General features: G+C 35.5%; 1 protein-coding gene across 1 annotated transcript; it reads left to right on the forward strand.

The window, feature by feature from the left end:
- The first annotated feature begins 4,749 nt into the window (after window positions 1–4,749).
- Window positions 4,750–16,181, forward strand: LOC146146805 (bile acid-sensitive ion channel-like). Its single transcript, XM_083387067.1, has 9 exons — window positions 4,750–4,988; window positions 5,653–5,788; window positions 7,338–7,553; window positions 8,002–8,212; window positions 9,079–9,268; window positions 10,698–10,837; window positions 11,507–11,614; window positions 12,703–12,835; window positions 14,958–16,181. The coding sequence occupies exons 1-9, from the start codon at window positions 4,838–4,840 to the stop codon at window positions 15,149–15,151; spliced, it is 1,479 nt and encodes a 492-aa protein (XP_083243193.1). The 5' UTR covers window positions 4,750–4,837; the 3' UTR covers window positions 15,152–16,181.
- The last annotated feature ends 1,248 nt before the right edge of the window (window positions 16,182–17,429 follow it).

Below are 17,429 nucleotides of genomic sequence, written 5' to 3' on the forward strand. Positions count from 1 at the left end.
ATATTAAATCAACACATAATATTTGGGTTAGTTAGGGTGAGAGTTAGCATTTGGGTGGGTGAAGTAATATTGTTAAATTAATTCTAACATATGTATGCCTTTCCTTGCATTTTCAACTTTGACCACTCGTTCCGTTACTGTTAAAAAAATGTGGTATAGGACTCTAGACCAGCGCACAATAAATTATTTAAGAAATGCTTGAGTGTACTTTCTAGTAGCTTTATTTAACACACGCGTCAACAGTACACCTGCTGTGAGCTTTGACTAACAACTTAGCCCACAAGTTTCGCGATACAACGGCCGTCCACGTCCACACCAAAACACAAAAGCCTCGTGTTTAATATGCCTCGCCAGTCGACGACACTCAATGTAATACGAGAAGACACAACAACGGTTCGTTTTTCTTTTATTTCCTGCCAGTCTAGTAAACTTTATCGAGCGTAAACACAGTTTGAAATCTCTCATTTGACCCATTGTTTACGGTTATTCCGCTACAACACAGTTAAAGGGGAAATTGTTGATTAATAATACATTCTAATGTAAATTATAAAACACTTGACAAAATTTCTCTATTCAAAATATATATATCCTAAATTTACTATACACACTGCAAAATGCATCTATTGCTTATTTTGTTATTATTGTATAGCAACGGATTAAAAGTGTTTTGCTTAACGACGACGTGCTCAATGGCGCGGTAAGAATTTAATTAGGCCAAAATTCTATATTTTTGGTCAGTGCCCGGTTAAAAATATTTTTCAAAATCTTTCCTACTACCATTGGCCTATGAACTATGAGTGTCTTTTCTAGTGGAAAATATATCCCAGAGGTTTTCTGTTGTTGTGTTTTTTTTTATGAAAACTTTACATCGCCATGCCATAAGATTAAAATGAAAATGGTATTTTCCCATTTACTGCGATACGTTAAATTTTAAAACAGATATTTACCAAGTTACCTCATTATGCTTAAACAAAGCCGGTCGTTTTTGACAAGAAAATATCGAAAAAATATAACACGCCGTTACGAGCGCTATCGTGTGCGCGGCATCACGAATGTTTTCGTTTGCAATGAAAGCCATTGATCAATTCTGTAACTCTTTTTGTCTTGCGCCTCTCTTGGAAAAGTTTGAACTTGCGGCGCAGGCATCAAAATATAAATTGGTCATAATATGACGTCATCAAAAAAGCTATTCTAAAAAATAAAAAGGATGACTAAAGACAGGTCTAATCGCTCGTAGAGCAAAAAAATATTTGTTCTAGTAATTTAGTTTGGATAAGATCAATTTAGGAGACTAGATGTATTGGGAAAATCAAAAAAGAAATAAATAACAGCACATTTCTCGATAAAATGACATAGGCTATAGGCCTAGGTCTACACGATTTTGAAAAACTGGCAAAATTAATTGTCAGGAAGAAGGTCTATTTTTATATTCTGCCGAGAAATAAAAAATATAGTATCACTGGAATATGGCATTTTTCAAACATAAGATGTGTTAATATGCCTACGTTATGTCGATATGTTAAACGCCAAATTAATAAGCGGCCTGACATAGCCTACTGTACAGGTATTGGCATAATGCTGGTACTGATGTTACACAATGACGTAGCATGATCACGCAGACGCACCAAGAAAAAAAAAGTTTTTTTATTATTTTAACTTACTCACATGATAGCCTAATTATGGAGATTATTTTTTGATTAAGTCAAAAAAGTCAAAATTTCGTTTGTTAAAACCAAAGAGATTTATAATTATTCTCTTTGGTTAAAACTATTTCAAGTCAAAATCGTTTACCAAATTAACAGAAACTATAGTCCCTGGTAGCTTTTCAAATGGGCGATTACTATGGAATTTTATCAATTTAAATTAGGCTATATTTAGCCTCATTTTAACTGTATTTCTATATCTTCATTATAGCACCATCAGTCCATCACGTATTAGCGAGTCAGCAGAATTAACTACACTGGTCTGGTTTATGGTATTAGGTTCAGCTCGAACTCGGATGAATGTATTGAACAAAATTTCCAGTGTCATTTTTTTATGGTAACTTGCAATTATGCCATTTCCTTTTTCGATATGCGAGTCCTATACTTTTTACCTTGTAGTTTAATTAACATATCTACTAAGCATTTTCAAGAGTTTTTCATAAAGCCGAAAAATAAAAAATAAAAACTTTGTGCGCAATTTAAATCCTTTAAATACATTCAAGAAGGCAAGCAGGAAACAAACTTGCATTAATCAGTTGAAATTACTTAATATTTTTTCAATCAAAATTTTCAACTACAAAACTCTTAATTAAAAAAGATCGAGTTTTGAAGTTCAAACAACTGGTTACTGTAAAGAAATCTCCCATCGCCAAAGCATACTGAGGCAAACGTTCGTTAAGGATAGTCGCAAAACATCGGGATTTTTTCATTTAGAGGGGACTTGTTGTAATGCTTATATCCAAACAAGTTTGGCAAACAAGTTGTGAGTTATTAACTCAACATCTGTAAGGTCTAAATGAACATCATATTTTGATTTTAAATACGTCTTAAAACATTCGCGCGAGGCGCTAAAATTTCATTTGTTAAGTTGGAAAAAGTTATCCGAGAGTGCTATCGTACACACAACACACGTCGCCTTTGTGCTGGAAATAAGCCATATAATTTTGGAAAACAATAGGCCTACACGTTTTTTTTTTAGTAATTTTACTAAAAATACTGAAGCCATTGTATTAAAAAAATCGAAATTTCGCTGTTTAGAAATGTTTAGGCAATACCTCATCCTATCATCAGTGTAAAAATGCAAAAAAAATACTAAAAAATGTCGATTTCATCGAATATTATGCGACATGTCGATTTTATGGAATATAATGGCTTTAGTATTTAAAAAAAAAACATATATCGTGTTGTCAAAATTTGATTTTTTCGTTTTTTGCAATGATGTTTGTTAACACAGTTTTGGAGGGTATGGTCTAGTACGTGCCGTCCTGGATCCGTCCCTGCCGATTTCTACAAAATATTTGCCTCCGTTCTGGTTTGACTCATTGCAAGCGGAACAGGGTCTCGCTCACTTTCCCTTTGTTATCCAAAACACAAAGAAAGGTGTAAAATTCTTTTTACATCTCGGCTTTGTTACACCAAATTGAGACAAAAACTAGACATTATTTCCATGATATTATTTGTTTTAGGTATGACGTCACTTACCTGCCAACCAAAATATCTATAGCCCACAAAACCCGTCTTAGGTGCTGATGCCTAAGTTATTTTTAGGTGGTTCATTTGGTCACCTACTGCATACAACAAAATATTTCTTTTAAACTAATACATCCCAAAATATTGTTAAGATTTATTTTTAACACAGCTTTACTTCTCGTCGCATTGTTTACGTTCTACTTAAAATTATATTCCATACATTTTTGTATGTGAAAATGCAAAACCTAGTTCTTTTGAACAACAAGTACAAAACCAAAAGATTTCCAGTCATTTCTGAATGTCGTGCAGACCCACGTACTGTGATAACTGATCACTATCGGCCTTTTATGTCAGGCGACATGTCTTGTGATCATTTATTTAACAGTGTATAGTGTTCGTATACTTTGTCCGCCGTGACACACCACAGCCTGATCGACGGAGCCTTGCCGAGCGTGAAAACCTACCCTTTTTGCTTACACACTTTCAATTACGCGTGACACGGGTTTCAGCCCAGTGGAAATCGGAAGCTATTCGGACCACAGAAGAATATGCCTGTTGTTCGGCATTCCACGCTGTGAGTATCAAATGGCTGTGGCTAGACAATATTTGTTGTCTGTTGATAATGATTGGCATCAGTGACCTGTATAGGTAGCCTATCGATATGTACGTTGTCTAGTCGGTGTTGATACAATTTAGTGTTGCCAGTGTCGAAAAGCGTCAGAAAAAAAATTATGTTTAGATTGTTATAAAATTCTCACAGGTTCGTTGTTAAAAATGGGAAAAATTATTTTGTTATAGTTAGGTTGAAACATAAATTGCTATCAATAGCCCTAATTGTTTTGTTTTTATTGTTTGAGCGATCACATTGTATACGGTATGTTATCTTTGTAGAAAACATATTGTGCCGTGAGATAAGCTATAGTTGTTCTAACTTAGTGACCTTTCTAGTTTCGAACCTTCGCGACCCCCTAATTTTGGTGTATTTCACGTAAAACCAGAAAACAATCATATAAAATTTGGCAAAAAGTCCGCATTCTTAGACAATTTGTTTTACAATTTTGCAAAAATGACCTGATTAACGCGCTTTTATTCTAACAAAACAAAAAAATGTATTGTGGGTTTAAAGATAAAAGAAAGCTTAATAAACATTGTTTAACTATTTTATAGCAGTATTTGTATATATGTTTTTACATTAGTTTTCCGCTAAATTGTTCTAAATGGGAAAATGTTGTTAGACAGTTTTATCGAGTTTTGCAAAACGACCACCTTTTCTATTTTTATTAGTGAACGCCATTAAAATGGAGCTTTGATTGGCCCCATTAATGACAAAGTCGGATAGTGACGTCAAAAGACTGATTCGCTAAAATAAATGTCGTTAACTAACACTAGTGGTAGAGTTAGACTGGTTGAACTTTTTGTTCTCTACTGTAGTACACGGCGATTTACGCATGTTCTGCAGTTTGGATTCATGAACTCTACAAAGGGCAAATGCTGTTAAATTACACTATAAACGTTTTTCTTTATGCGCCTATATAATGCATCTTTAATTTTGACAGTTTAACCAACAAACCAAAAACCTGTTTTTTTGCGCCTCGCGCGTTTAGGCTGGATTTTTGCTGCTGAAATATTCGAGTAGTTTCCACCCTAAGAACGAAGGGATAAAAATGGGGGACGGCAACGAAGAATCATCTGAGCAAAAGGGACGTTATTACGTGGAGGAGGAATTTGCGCTGGAGGTCGGATGTTCTGGAGTTTCGTATTGGGTGAAGAGCAAACACGTGCTCCAACGCATATTCTGGGTCCTTTGCGTCTTAGGTGGGAAAACGAAGAAATAAACTTTATTGAAATTGTTACTAAAATACATAACTTCCTAGATTACTTATTTACGCAAAGTAATAAGGAATGTTCGATAATATCAGATCGTTGTCATTATTCCATGCCAATAGTATCCGTACTCGTCCGACCCTAGGGTATAGGGTACAAATAAATATAGGACTTTTAGAAATGAATTACGATCCTTCGCAACGATTTCTCCCTAAAATGTAAATTTAATAAAAAACATTAGGTCAAACAATAAAGATAACTAAAAACAATTTTAGCCGAGCAACAAAATTGGCTTTGGACTTTTCGATATTATCTGTTTTGCTTGTTTGAGAAATGACGTCATTTGGTATCTGATCGGATCGATGCTTATTGTCTAAAATATCGGGTATCGGTATAGAAATGGAACATTACGTATCGGACATTCCGTAGCACAACGAGTTAGGATGCAACAATAGTTAGGATACTTTGGTAGCCTGCCACTCATAGACGGCGATTAGTTGACTTTGCTGTACAGCACATAGGTTCAAATGAAGGAGGTAAGCAGTTTTGCGATTTAATGTTTAATTCCCTAAGTGGGAAAACCCTAGTTTTAACCTAACTAAACTATTACAGTCACATCTAAGCTTACCCTTTTCATAAAACTTGTTTTATTTAGCCATGACGGGGGCCATGATTCAGCAAGTGACGTCACGAATCGTAGCCTACTACCAGTTCGACTCAACAACAAGTGTCTCTCGCGAATTTATCAGTTCCATTCAGTATCCTGCAGTGACCATTTGCAGTACTAACAGGTTATTGTCCAAATATGTATGTGTGGCACATTTTGCTATGGACTAATTAAGGTTTAGGCGAGTTTTAAACAGGGCTGCGGAGTCGGTGACAAATATCAAGAGTCCGACTCCAAAATAGTGAACCCGAGTCCGATTCCCTAGTTCCGAGTCCAACACTGATGGCCAAAGGTAGATTTCGCCGAGTCCTGAGTTTGGTTCCGTCTCTGCAGCCTGTATTTAACTCAATTACGTAACAATATTAAGTTTGATTTTTAGCAATTCGCTCGATGTGTCATAGACAGAAATACGCAACATATTATTGGAAAATATTCAACCATATATGCTATTCCACCTTTACAATTTAAAGTTTGCGGCCTTATCAATTTCGAAAATTGGTACTGCGCATGCGCGCTTCGCCGAGTGAAACCGACTCCGTCGATTCCCAAGTCCGACTTCGACTCCGCAGCCCTGGTTTTAAAGCTATTATTCTAAATAGCAGCTAAAAACTGTTCAATTCGAAAATACTGCAGTCAATTTGCTTTATTAACTTAGTCATGAGCCCTGATCTACAAACAGTTTACAATGGCCAAATAACTGTTGAAATGCATATATGAACCATACACTCTCATTTGTATTTCGCTCAAAATACTCCATCGCCACTACTGTTGACTTTATCGAACCAAACGCTACAAAATCTCGATTACTTCGCAACAAAAGTAAAATCGCTTTTTAGATTGCTTGTTATAGTCTCTCTGTTTGGAATATTTACAGGCCTTCTGAAAGGCTTTTTTTATTGGGGAAGCTTCAGGAAATCGGTTGACCTGATTCGGTCAATTTCTTGGGGTTGGAAATACACCGCCACAATTCACTGTTTAGTTGTTTAGGTACATTCTAAAACAGTGATTCTCAACCTTTTTTAGAGCCAGAGCCGCATTTCAAACCTTAAGTTTGCGAGGAGCCGCATAAAAAACAACAGTAGGCATGTAATTAAAAAACATTAAGAAAGCAACAAGAAAACAACAAATATACATTACGCTAGCCTAGGCTAACTAATTAGCACTGTTGAAACAGCTATTTCTTATTGCCATAGCTTGTCGATCAAGACTAAATATATTATGACGTCACAAACCACAAAATTATTTTAAAGAGCCGGACGGAAGTAGCCCGGGAACATTAGTACTTCGTACTTGTGATCCTTGCTGATCAAATTCATTCACTTTTAATTTATTTTACTTCCTTTGTTGCAATTCTGCTACTAACTAGTTTTTCACTCCGTTAGTGAGAGCCGCAAAATGTACAGTTGAGAGTCGCATGCGGCTCTGAGAGCCGCGGTTGAGAATCACTGTTCTAAAAGGTTAGGATATGTGGTGTTTTATCCCCTTTATAGCCTTATTGCCACCTAAGCATAAATTTTGCTTTCTCTTTCGGAAATCGCGTTTACCCACTCATTTGGCAAGTAAAACGTTAAACCTTTTTTGACACACTTGTGTGCCAACCGAGTTCGCGACTAAGCTTATATCATTTAAGTTCTGAAAGTTTTACTGGAGATTGAATGTGTCTTGTGCTGTAGGCTTTTCTCAGCCTCTTCGACAGAGGAACTGACGGCAATGCGAGTGCTGAACAAAATAACAAACCCGAAGCAACTGGCTTATGCCCAATACGCAAATCTTTCGGTCGACTTTGATTCTCTCAATTTCTTCTCGAACATTAGCAACTTCACGGTCAGTTCATACTACGAGCAAAAGGGAATGCAGATGCTGGACAACCAAGTGTTGTTGACTTGTTTGTAAGTACTGATAGCTCATTGTGGAGTGTATCATTTCTTAGTTGTAGTATATTGAGTATAAATAGCTCGGCTGTGCTTTAACCACCTGCAGATAATCACTTTCAATTCAACACTATAGTCATTCTTTTATTTGAGTAACAAACATTTTACTACTTTCGAAACTACCTAACCATCAACCAGAATAACACTTCATATTTATTTGCTGCAAACAATGATATCTATATTGCTACTGTATCCAAATGTGCCTATAGCTGTCAGGTTTCGTTGATTTAACCATTTTTTACTTAAATAAACTTAATTTACACCATAGGGCGTATTAGTCAAAAATAGGATGTGCGTACCAGCCGAAAGGCCAAGCGCTAAATTTTAAATGCATTTTACATACCATGAAGAATTCAAAATTTACATTTTCTAATGCAGGATTGATTAAGATGCATCTTGTTTTCAGCTTCGGGCCTTTGCCTTGCTTTGCGGCAAACTTCACCCCTGTGTTGACGAGCATGGGTCAGTGCTTCACATTCAATGCGGATAGCAGCACAAAGCTAAACCAAACTTCTGGTGGCCTGAGTAACGGTCTTGTCATGTATATCGACGCAAAACATTGGGAATACACCGAAGAACCTCTTTGGGGTAACCAAGAAGCCGGCATCATGTTTCAAGTAACTTTATTTTCCGTTATCCAATGCAAGTGTTGTTAAACGAATACGTTGAAATGATTGTGTTTTCGTTCAGATTACTTAAAGTTGAGTCTAAATTACGTCATTTGCAAAAAAACAGTAAATCAAGTTCAAATCATTGGTTTCCGTGAAAAATATATATTAATGAAACGGTTAAGTCAAGTCTTTGCCCAAAATACTTAAATGAAATCATTTTGTTCAAAAGGCTTTGGTCAAGGAAAAAACTGACACCCAAAGTCATTGCTAGTTAACTAGGTTTTATGCTGTGTTTTTATCAATTCAATTATGAACATTTTAGAATATTTTCTGCGTTTGAAGTCGAATTTGTAAGTTGGATACACTTCAAGTCAAAATTGGTAAACTCAAATAAAGTAGTAAGTGATAGAAAAACAAACTAAGTACGAACATTGGAAAACCGAAAATTAGCTTGTTGTGATATATTCTTGTTTTTCACCATTCAGATTCAGGTAACTTTTTTTACTAGAAAGTAAATTCTAGCTGAAGTAGTAATTAAGTAACTTTTTCTTTTCTCAAGCTGAAAAATATCCCAGTCACTATCGACCTATATCAACAAAATAATACTTCTAAGAATTGATTTTAGGTAAGGAATTGATTTCAGTGTTTTCGAAAATCTTAAGCTACATCTTTTAGCAGTGGAATTTGGCATGTAGGGACTGCGTTTTATGAATGCCAACAAGTGAACAAAGGCCAAACAATCAGCTTTATCCAATACGATATTAAGATCTTCCAGCACCCTTCATATCTCCTAGCATCCTTTTATAAATGAGTTGTACGCTTCGACGTTTCACGCTGATATAATATTGGCATTTAACTTGTTATTTCTATAGGTTCACGGCCAGCACGAGATACCTTCTGTTCAGCAGTATGGAATATCTGTGCCAGTGGGAAGCAAGGGCTACGGAATACTCGAACGCAGAGATCTGGAAATAATGCACAAGCCGTGGGGAAAGTGCGACCCTGAAAACCAGAAGAATCTCATCTATTTTTCCAACTATTCACTCACGACTTGCATGCTGGGTAAATTCAGTTTAGAGACTGGTCAAATGGCGTTACACATTTTTTTATTAATTTTTGCGGCAGTTTTACTACTATAAGAACACCTTTAGTCGGGTCAGTTGTCACTATTAGCGAGTATAACGTAACCTTTTAAATCAACGATTGTTATCGGCAATGGCAAGTTGTTTGGCGCCTGAAACGGAAAATCCATAAGTTTAATAAAAAATATAAAAAAATCTATTGAAAAAGGTAATCACTATAACTTTAACGAACAGCCCAGTAAATGTGTAATGGCACTGTTTTGTTTTTCTTGACAAAGGAGTTTTAAACGTCTATAAGATATGTCTACCACCACGAGGTTAGATGCTACAGTTTTCTTTTGAAGCAGGTTATATATTAACGTTTCTGTTTTCTGACGTTTCCGTTATCCACCCCCAGTACAAATTTTTAGCCAAGCACGTTTAATTCAACATACGCCACGAATAAGACGAACTCTCGCTTCTATATAATGAAAGCTTTATCCAGGTAATGAACCGTTAAGCTTTTGTTGTAAAAGGACACAATTTTAGCGAAATAGTACCTTCCCATCAATAGCATACGCGTGGGCGCTAACCAACCATAAACTCATTTTATGATGTCAGCTGTTTGTTTGATTGCGACATCAATAATTTCCACTCATGGGTTGCAGAATAATTTCACACCTGTCAATTTTTTTAAGATTATGATTTGACATACGGTTATGAAGATAAACACGCTAATAAGAGGCCCCATACCTTGAAGGCTTCTTACATATTGTAGCCTATGTCCAGGTAAAATTTGGTATATTATCAACATTAATTGTTTTTTACATTAGTATTCAGTAGGCCGCGTTACATTTTTTGCCCATGCGTATAAGGCGACATATAGAAGCCTACTAAAACTGAAAAAGAACTATTTAACCTGAAACATTTTTAACGTAAGAGACCCTAGTAGTTTTTTTGCCATCTTTTTAACATAAATAGATCTGCGACAGACAATGTAAGTACAATGAACCTAACGCCATCTTCCGTTCACATACTTGAACATATATAGTGCAGGGGTTCTTAAACTGGGGTACATGGACCTCCTGGGGGTCCGTGAACTAGTTTTAGGGGGTCGATGAAGGCCTTAGTTAAAAAACTAGTGTATACTTAAAGTAATTATTTTTTAAAAGAAAACACTTTAATTAAAAATTGAACGGTTTTGGACTGAATGTATAGTTAGACTCCATTTAACTTTTACATTTTTCGGACCGAAATAACAGAGTCATGAAGTCTATTTGTTTTGTGACGTCAATTTATGACATCATTTTGGAGAATTTCTTGCCTACCGGGGTCCATGCAAAGCCAAACAAATTTTAGGGGTCCGCGGTAAAAAAAGTTTAAGAACCCCTGATGTAGTGTGACCGTAAATATTTGTTTTGTTCGACCAGAATGCTACACGGCGCAAGTGATCAAAGAGTGCGGGTGCCGAACTTTTGAGCAGTACTGGGCAAAGAACTTCGCACCCGAGTGTTCCATATATCAACACTACAACTGCAGCTCACCTGTCATGTCACGGATACAAAATGAGGTGAACTAGAAACGCAGCTTTTTGACAAACGACTTAAAAGAGACGAAACAATATCAAAAAGCGAGTGTCACATAACAAGGGATTGCGGTTATTTTCATAAACGTTTGAAAAATATATATGTATCAAGGAAAGATACTTAAATATGCTGCTACCATTTATAATTCAGTAAGAAGAAGCTCTTTCCGGTAATTATAGGAAGCCTTCATCAGGTAATGCAAGAACGCCACGCAAAGTAAAACGACGAACAACTCAGTTGTTATGTTTTGACACCTGATGAAGACATCGTTTACATACCAGAAACGTCGGTTAAAATTAATGTGAAGTACCGTAAAGAGCTTATTTTGGAAAGCTACTTATTTAATTATGTTTTTTGAATCAGTACATTGACTTAGCGCAAGCTTGTTTAATAGAATATTTGGCTGCTGAGAGTGTGACAGTAATGAAAAACATAAAAAGTAATATTTAGGATTTTTGGTACAACATTTGAAATTCGGGCTTAAATCTAGCAAAGCGTATTACTACACCACCAAGGATAAACTATTTTGTAGACTTATCGTTGCCATGTTACAATACAATCCTATATAAAATCAACTTTAAAGTCCTCTTATAGCTGTCATACTTGCTTTGGATTTCTATACAGATCTTGTAAACATCCCAATACTTTTCCAGTATTCTCCGGAGCTCTGTAACTGCACTATACCCTGCTCTTTCTCCGAGTTCCCGATCCGGATGTCTTACTCCCATGTTCCTACAAAGCCAACCAAAGACTATTACCTCGTAAGTATCGCCATTTGTGACGACGTTTCCGTTGAAAAGTCGAAATTCGGAGAAGCAATTTATTTTTGCTACTAACCGTAACTTTACAACTAGTACCGGTAGGCTATAGGGTAGGATGGTTTAAGTAGCCAGTGGTCGGCAAACTTTATTGTTGCACACAATACTCTTTTCATAGCTACTGAAGCCCCATCACGTAAAACCACTAAGAAAACAAGCAAATAATTACTTTTTTTAAATTATCTCAAAAAATAAATCAACAATGAATCTTAAAAACACCGCTGGTGTAAGCTGCTTTTTTGCAAGATATATTTTAAAAATAGAACACGCTTGTTCTAAACATTATATGTGAGTTTTTGTTTAATTAGCATAAAATGATTGAGCGTTTATAATTTCGAGTATCTTGTTTCATCCAAACCAAATATCTTTTATCAATTTCTCATCAAATCGACTAACCACACAACAAACCTATTTACCGCGTTTTGCCTCGTTACAGACTTTGGATAAACTTGCGACATGAGTGTGTCTTGTTAGAAATATTATTTGACTTAAAAGCCAAATCTAATGTAGGTATAATATTGAAATTGCAAACCGTTAAACAGGAATTTGAAGAACGATCTAAAAACCAAGCAGTTATGTACCGAGATGTTACAACTTAAAAAGAACGTAATATTTCCCATTACTGCCGAATGTCACTATTTATACCGCTTCAACATTTTTTACGCTCTATATTGCAGTGTTGTAATGACTTAAGTCAATGACTTGAAACAAATTGCTTGCTATATGTTCCATTTTCCATATTTTTTAATGAAGTTATTGTTCATATTCATGTGAGTTTAAAAATTCTAATAGTATAACGTTTTATTTTTATGACAAGGACATGACTTGAAGTTGACTTGCTCTAATTATGAATTGACTGGGACTTGACATGCGCAACTGATGACTTGGACTGTGACTTGACATTTTATTTATTTGAAAAGACTTGACTTGGACTTAAGTTATTTTACAAATAACCTGACTGGGACTTAAGTCATTTCAAAATGACTTGTTTACAACACTGCTATATTGTCTATTATGTTTGTGAAATATAGAATATTTTTCAACTTCCGGAGAATTACATAAACGAGAACGTTCTCTCATTGGACGTATCGTTCGAGGAAATCGGATACTCGAAAGAGGTTCAATCGAAAAAAGTCGACGAGAGCAGTTTGCTGAGTGATGTTGGTAAGAAAATTAAGTGCTTACGAAAATTGAACGAGAATTACATTTAGTTCATTCACAAAAACCAATAGTTTCTGTAGCAATTTGTTTCAATAAGAATGTGGATGGCGAATATTCGTATACTAATATTGACAAACCTACTTGTTAGCGTGTTTATGCACTTTAAGCAGTTAGGTTTACCAACAAGTCGTTCCGACCATGGAGTAGTAATTCAAATTCTTTGTTCTGACTGAGATAAAATCGGGCCAATTGAGTTGAAATACCGAATGTCAAACACTGTTTGACACAACACACAGTTGCATTGCCTACTAGTTTACTAATTTTTACTTTCATGTTTAGTTATATGATAAACCTTGATTTCTTTTGGACCAGGATTGCTTGGTCAGTGAGATACGAACCCAAAGTAGTTCGCTTCACACTGTAAGTAGACAACACGAATAGTCATCATTACGTTGCGAAAAAAGTATATTGGAAACATAATTGTTTAATCAAATTTTACGTAAACATTTAAGGCAGTGTTTTTTAACCTTTAGATCCAAACACTATAAGTGTAAGTATAACAGCAGTAATAATACCGAATTTAAATAATATAAGCCATTCGTTTATATTGTTTTTAGAGTTTCTTTTTAATGTTTGACAATCTGGGACGCTCTTTCACTTATGTTCGTGAAGAGTTATGCAAAAAAAAAAAAAAATAACACCGCATACCACAACGCATATTGTTTGGGTTAAGGTGCGGGTTAGCGTTTGGGTGAGGGTGGGTCAAGTAATATTATGTTTATTATTAATAATACCTTGACCCACCCTCAACCAAACGCTAACCCAAACAATATGCGTTGTGGTATGCGGCATTTGAAGAAAGTTTTTTTTATTAATTTTCACGTACATAAGTAAAAGAGCGCCCAATCTGGCTTAGAACCAAATCTGCATAAATCTTACAATGTATATAACCGACTGCAAACGGCGGCCCTATTTGGGGTCACGGCCGTTGGGTTGGCAAACACTGATAAGGGATTTACTTTTTTTTTAACCAAAGCGTAGTAACAATTACTTACTTCAAAGTTGTTATTCAACTTGCCCCTGACTCTGAATAGTTCAACTGTCATCTGAATCAGCTAACAAACTACTATGATTATACTCCGAAAAATTCCAGCGGGGAGTACCTTTCCGTACCAAGCGTGAAACAAAATCTCATTTTCTGCTGCAATATTTCTCCTCCAAATAAAACATGTATGCCAGAATAGATTGTTAACTGTCAATGTTGAAAATATCCAAAAAATATCACTTTACCAAAACTCAATTGTTTCTGTCATGTGTGACGTAACAAAGAATTTGTTAACGTGTGAATTAGATAGCAAAATGAGGAATTAAAAGCCGCATTTCTTAGTTTGTTAGCGCAAAAAGCCACTTATGAAGAGTCGCATGCTGATTTTATATATTATTCTGTCGTGGATATTACTATGTATTTGGGTATATTATGGTCATTATACCATGATATTGTAGGTTTTCTGCTTTAAATATTGCTTTGTAGCAGGGCTGCGGAGTCGGTTAAAAATAATCCGAGTCCGACTCCGGCCAAAGAAATAAACCCGAGTCCGACTCCGGCAAAATGTATGATTTCGTCGAGTCCCGAGTCCGGCTCAGACTCTACAGCCTGTATTCCCCCAACTTACGTAACGAAATAAGATTGATATTCAGCAATCCACTTCTAGGGGTGTCATATAATTCAGTCCCTCACAATACATGGTTCGAAAATATCCACCATATGCTATTCCGCCTTCAAAATTTACAGTTCGCGGCCATATCAGATTCAAAATTTAAAACTGCGCATGCGCACGTCGGACTCGGGACTCGGGTAGTTTTAGGCGGTCTTACTCGAGTCCCGAGTCCGACTCCGGCAAAACAAACCGTCTCCGTCGCTGATCTCATAAAATTTCGTGGGACGGTTCAATATAACCGGTGCGAACAGGCTGAGTATCACCACTGAGTACAACGTACATCTTATTTGTATAAGTTGTGCTACAAGTGATAACAACAAGAATTATATAAATGGCGTTATTAAGATAATGTCTTGCTTGAAGACGTAATCACTTTGTACAATTATGTGTTTTGTGACACTTTATAGGTGGACAGCTTGGCCTCTGGGTGGGAATGAGCTTTGTGACTTTGATCGAATTCCTCCAATACTTTGTCGTTCGCATCGCCACCTTTTTCAAAAAGCCGGCTAAAAAATCGAGAAGCAAATCTGAAAAAGAACCAACGGCGCTGTCCAACGGTTCCATGAAATCGCGCCCTGCTTGGACGGGAATAACAAACTAACATTATTTCTGTTAAAAAAAATTAGGAAATGAATATGATATTTACCTTTCGAATAGTGTTACGTTTATCACCGGATTTACACCATTTAAAAAGAATCTGAAGTTCAATGACAATGTATATAATGTCCCCCAAGTTTATTGTTTATATTAATTGTGTATATTAAATATTCAACGAGTTACTTTTCCAAGTGATTTTTGTTCTTTTTTTTGCAATAATGTTATCCCGTTACTATTGTAAAGTTTGCTGTGTTAAGTTTGCAAGTATTTTATTACTTTTCCCGATTTTGATGCAAAAGACTCATTTTGCACAATGTACATATTCGTTGTTCACCTAAATTGACTTACCAGGTCGAGCATTGCTTTGGTTTGTATCATTCTGTAGATATTTTGTCGATGTTACTGGGTTATACTTTTTTGTTATTTATTAGGCTCCCTCTAACATGCGCGTATCGAGACATTTTTGGCTGTAAAATTGTAATTGGAATTAGTCTTGGATTTTATACCAAATTTCCCATTAAAAAAATTCTATTACAGGGCTGGCCAACCAATCAGATACCAAAAGCCGCACTTGTAACCTGGTTAACCATAGGAGCCACACCTTACACACATGGAACGAAATGAATGGCCTATCGCTCCATTTCTTACTAACCCCACAAAGCGATCGCGCGAAAAAAGTGGCTTTATTTCGATAAATAGACAAAATTTTAATTTAGAAGGAAACGCGACGCATTGAATGAAAAAATACACATTTCTCGATATAATGTCGTATATCAATATTGTTTGGGCATATTTTTTTCGTTTATCTTGTTTCAAAACTGTTACTAAAAATAGCTGACTTTATTCGACCGAAAATAAGAAACAGAAAAAACATAAATAAAACCTTTTTACATCATTTTTGTTACTATATTAGCTTACTTGTTTGAAAGTGAATTGGGTACACTAAAAACTGCATTTGTTTAGTCCCGTAAGCTGTCTATGTCCACAAAAGGGGCCAAAAATATAATTTTTTTCGTTTTTTTGCGAAAGTTTATTTGAACTTTCAAGAATCATAATACACACGCATTGTATATTGCACTATATAGTATATATCATGCATTTATGGCAAACAAATTTTAAAACGAGTTATTTCAGGCTTCGGTGTCAAATCCGTAGTTGGGATTGTCTATCGAAACACCGCCATCTTTGTCGTAAAGAGTTTTTGAGTCCTCCTGAAAAAGTAGAAAGAGGTTTAATACTTAACTTAAGTCTCTGTTTTCAAATGACTTTGACTTAATTCGTATGATCAAAATGACTGGACTTGACTTTAGTCTTTTGACCAAAATGACTTGACTTCAGTTTATTGACCAAACTGACTTGTCTGGACTTAAGTCTTTTGGAGAAATGACTTGACTTGGACTTCAGACATTTTGCCAAATATCTTGGGATTAAATTAAATGTTTTTATTAAAATTTATTTCAAGTTTTACACATTAAACAATCTGATTGCTGTATATTGCGTTTGTGTTTTTTTTTGTTTGAGTTGTTGTTCATATTCGGACGAGTTTGTAACAATTTTAATAGTTTAACAGTTTACTTTTATGTCAAGGACATGACTTGACATTGACTCGCTCCCATAATCACTTGACTGGGACTTGACTTGGGAAACCAATGACTTGGTATTTTTACAAGAAACTTCGCTTGGTCTTAAGTCATTTCAATCTGATTTTTTACAACACTTCAAATTTCCATAAAATAGTTTTAGCTTTTTAGTCCATTGCGCACAGGATTTTTCGACTTTACCAATAAAATTTAAGTTTCTTTTCGCATGCAACATAAGTTATAAAACCACACATCAGGACACAGCACGGTAAAGACCATTCGCTTACCTCTCTGGAGAAAATTTGCGTGAGGGTGCTAAGCTTCAGTTTGGACAGGTCCACTTGTCGTTTGAAGTAAATTAAGTATACAGCAAGTCCGACAATAATCGCAACGAGTAGGGAAACGATGACCGCTGGCAAATAAAATTAAAACGATGTGATACAAAATGCGCTTAACAATATTAAATGTGAGCATATCCAATAGATACAATTAAAGAAAGCTAAATGAAAATATATCGGTAGTTAAAACAAAACGTTACTGCTGTATATATAAAGAAATTAATAGCACAAAAATGTAAATAATATAGGTATTAATTGCCATTATAAAACATATAGGTTTTCAGTTTTATGCTTTTATGCAATTCATTCTACATAAGGTACAAGCCAAATGAATTACACCCAAAAGACTTGTTAAAAGTTCAGA

Source organism: Ascidiella aspersa, chromosome 4 (genome assembly GCF_963924565.1).
Source record: "Ascidiella aspersa chromosome 4, kaAscAspe10.2, whole genome shotgun sequence".
Classification (NCBI taxonomy): Eukaryota; Metazoa; Chordata; class Ascidiacea; order Phlebobranchia; family Ascidiidae; genus Ascidiella; species Ascidiella aspersa.

Coding starts and splice junctions, on each gene's coding strand:
- LOC146146805 (XM_083387067.1), top strand. CDS start 4,838: ATGGGGGACGGCAACGAAGAATCATCTGAGCAAAAGGGACGTTATTAC. Junction 7,554..8,001: donor CAAGTGTTGTTGACTTGTTT/GTAAGTACTGAT, acceptor TCTTGTTTTCAG/CTTCGGGCCTTTGCCTTGCT. Junction 9,269..10,697: donor ACTCACGACTTGCATGCTGG/GTAAATTCAGTT, acceptor TTGTTCGACCAG/AATGCTACACGGCGCAAGTG.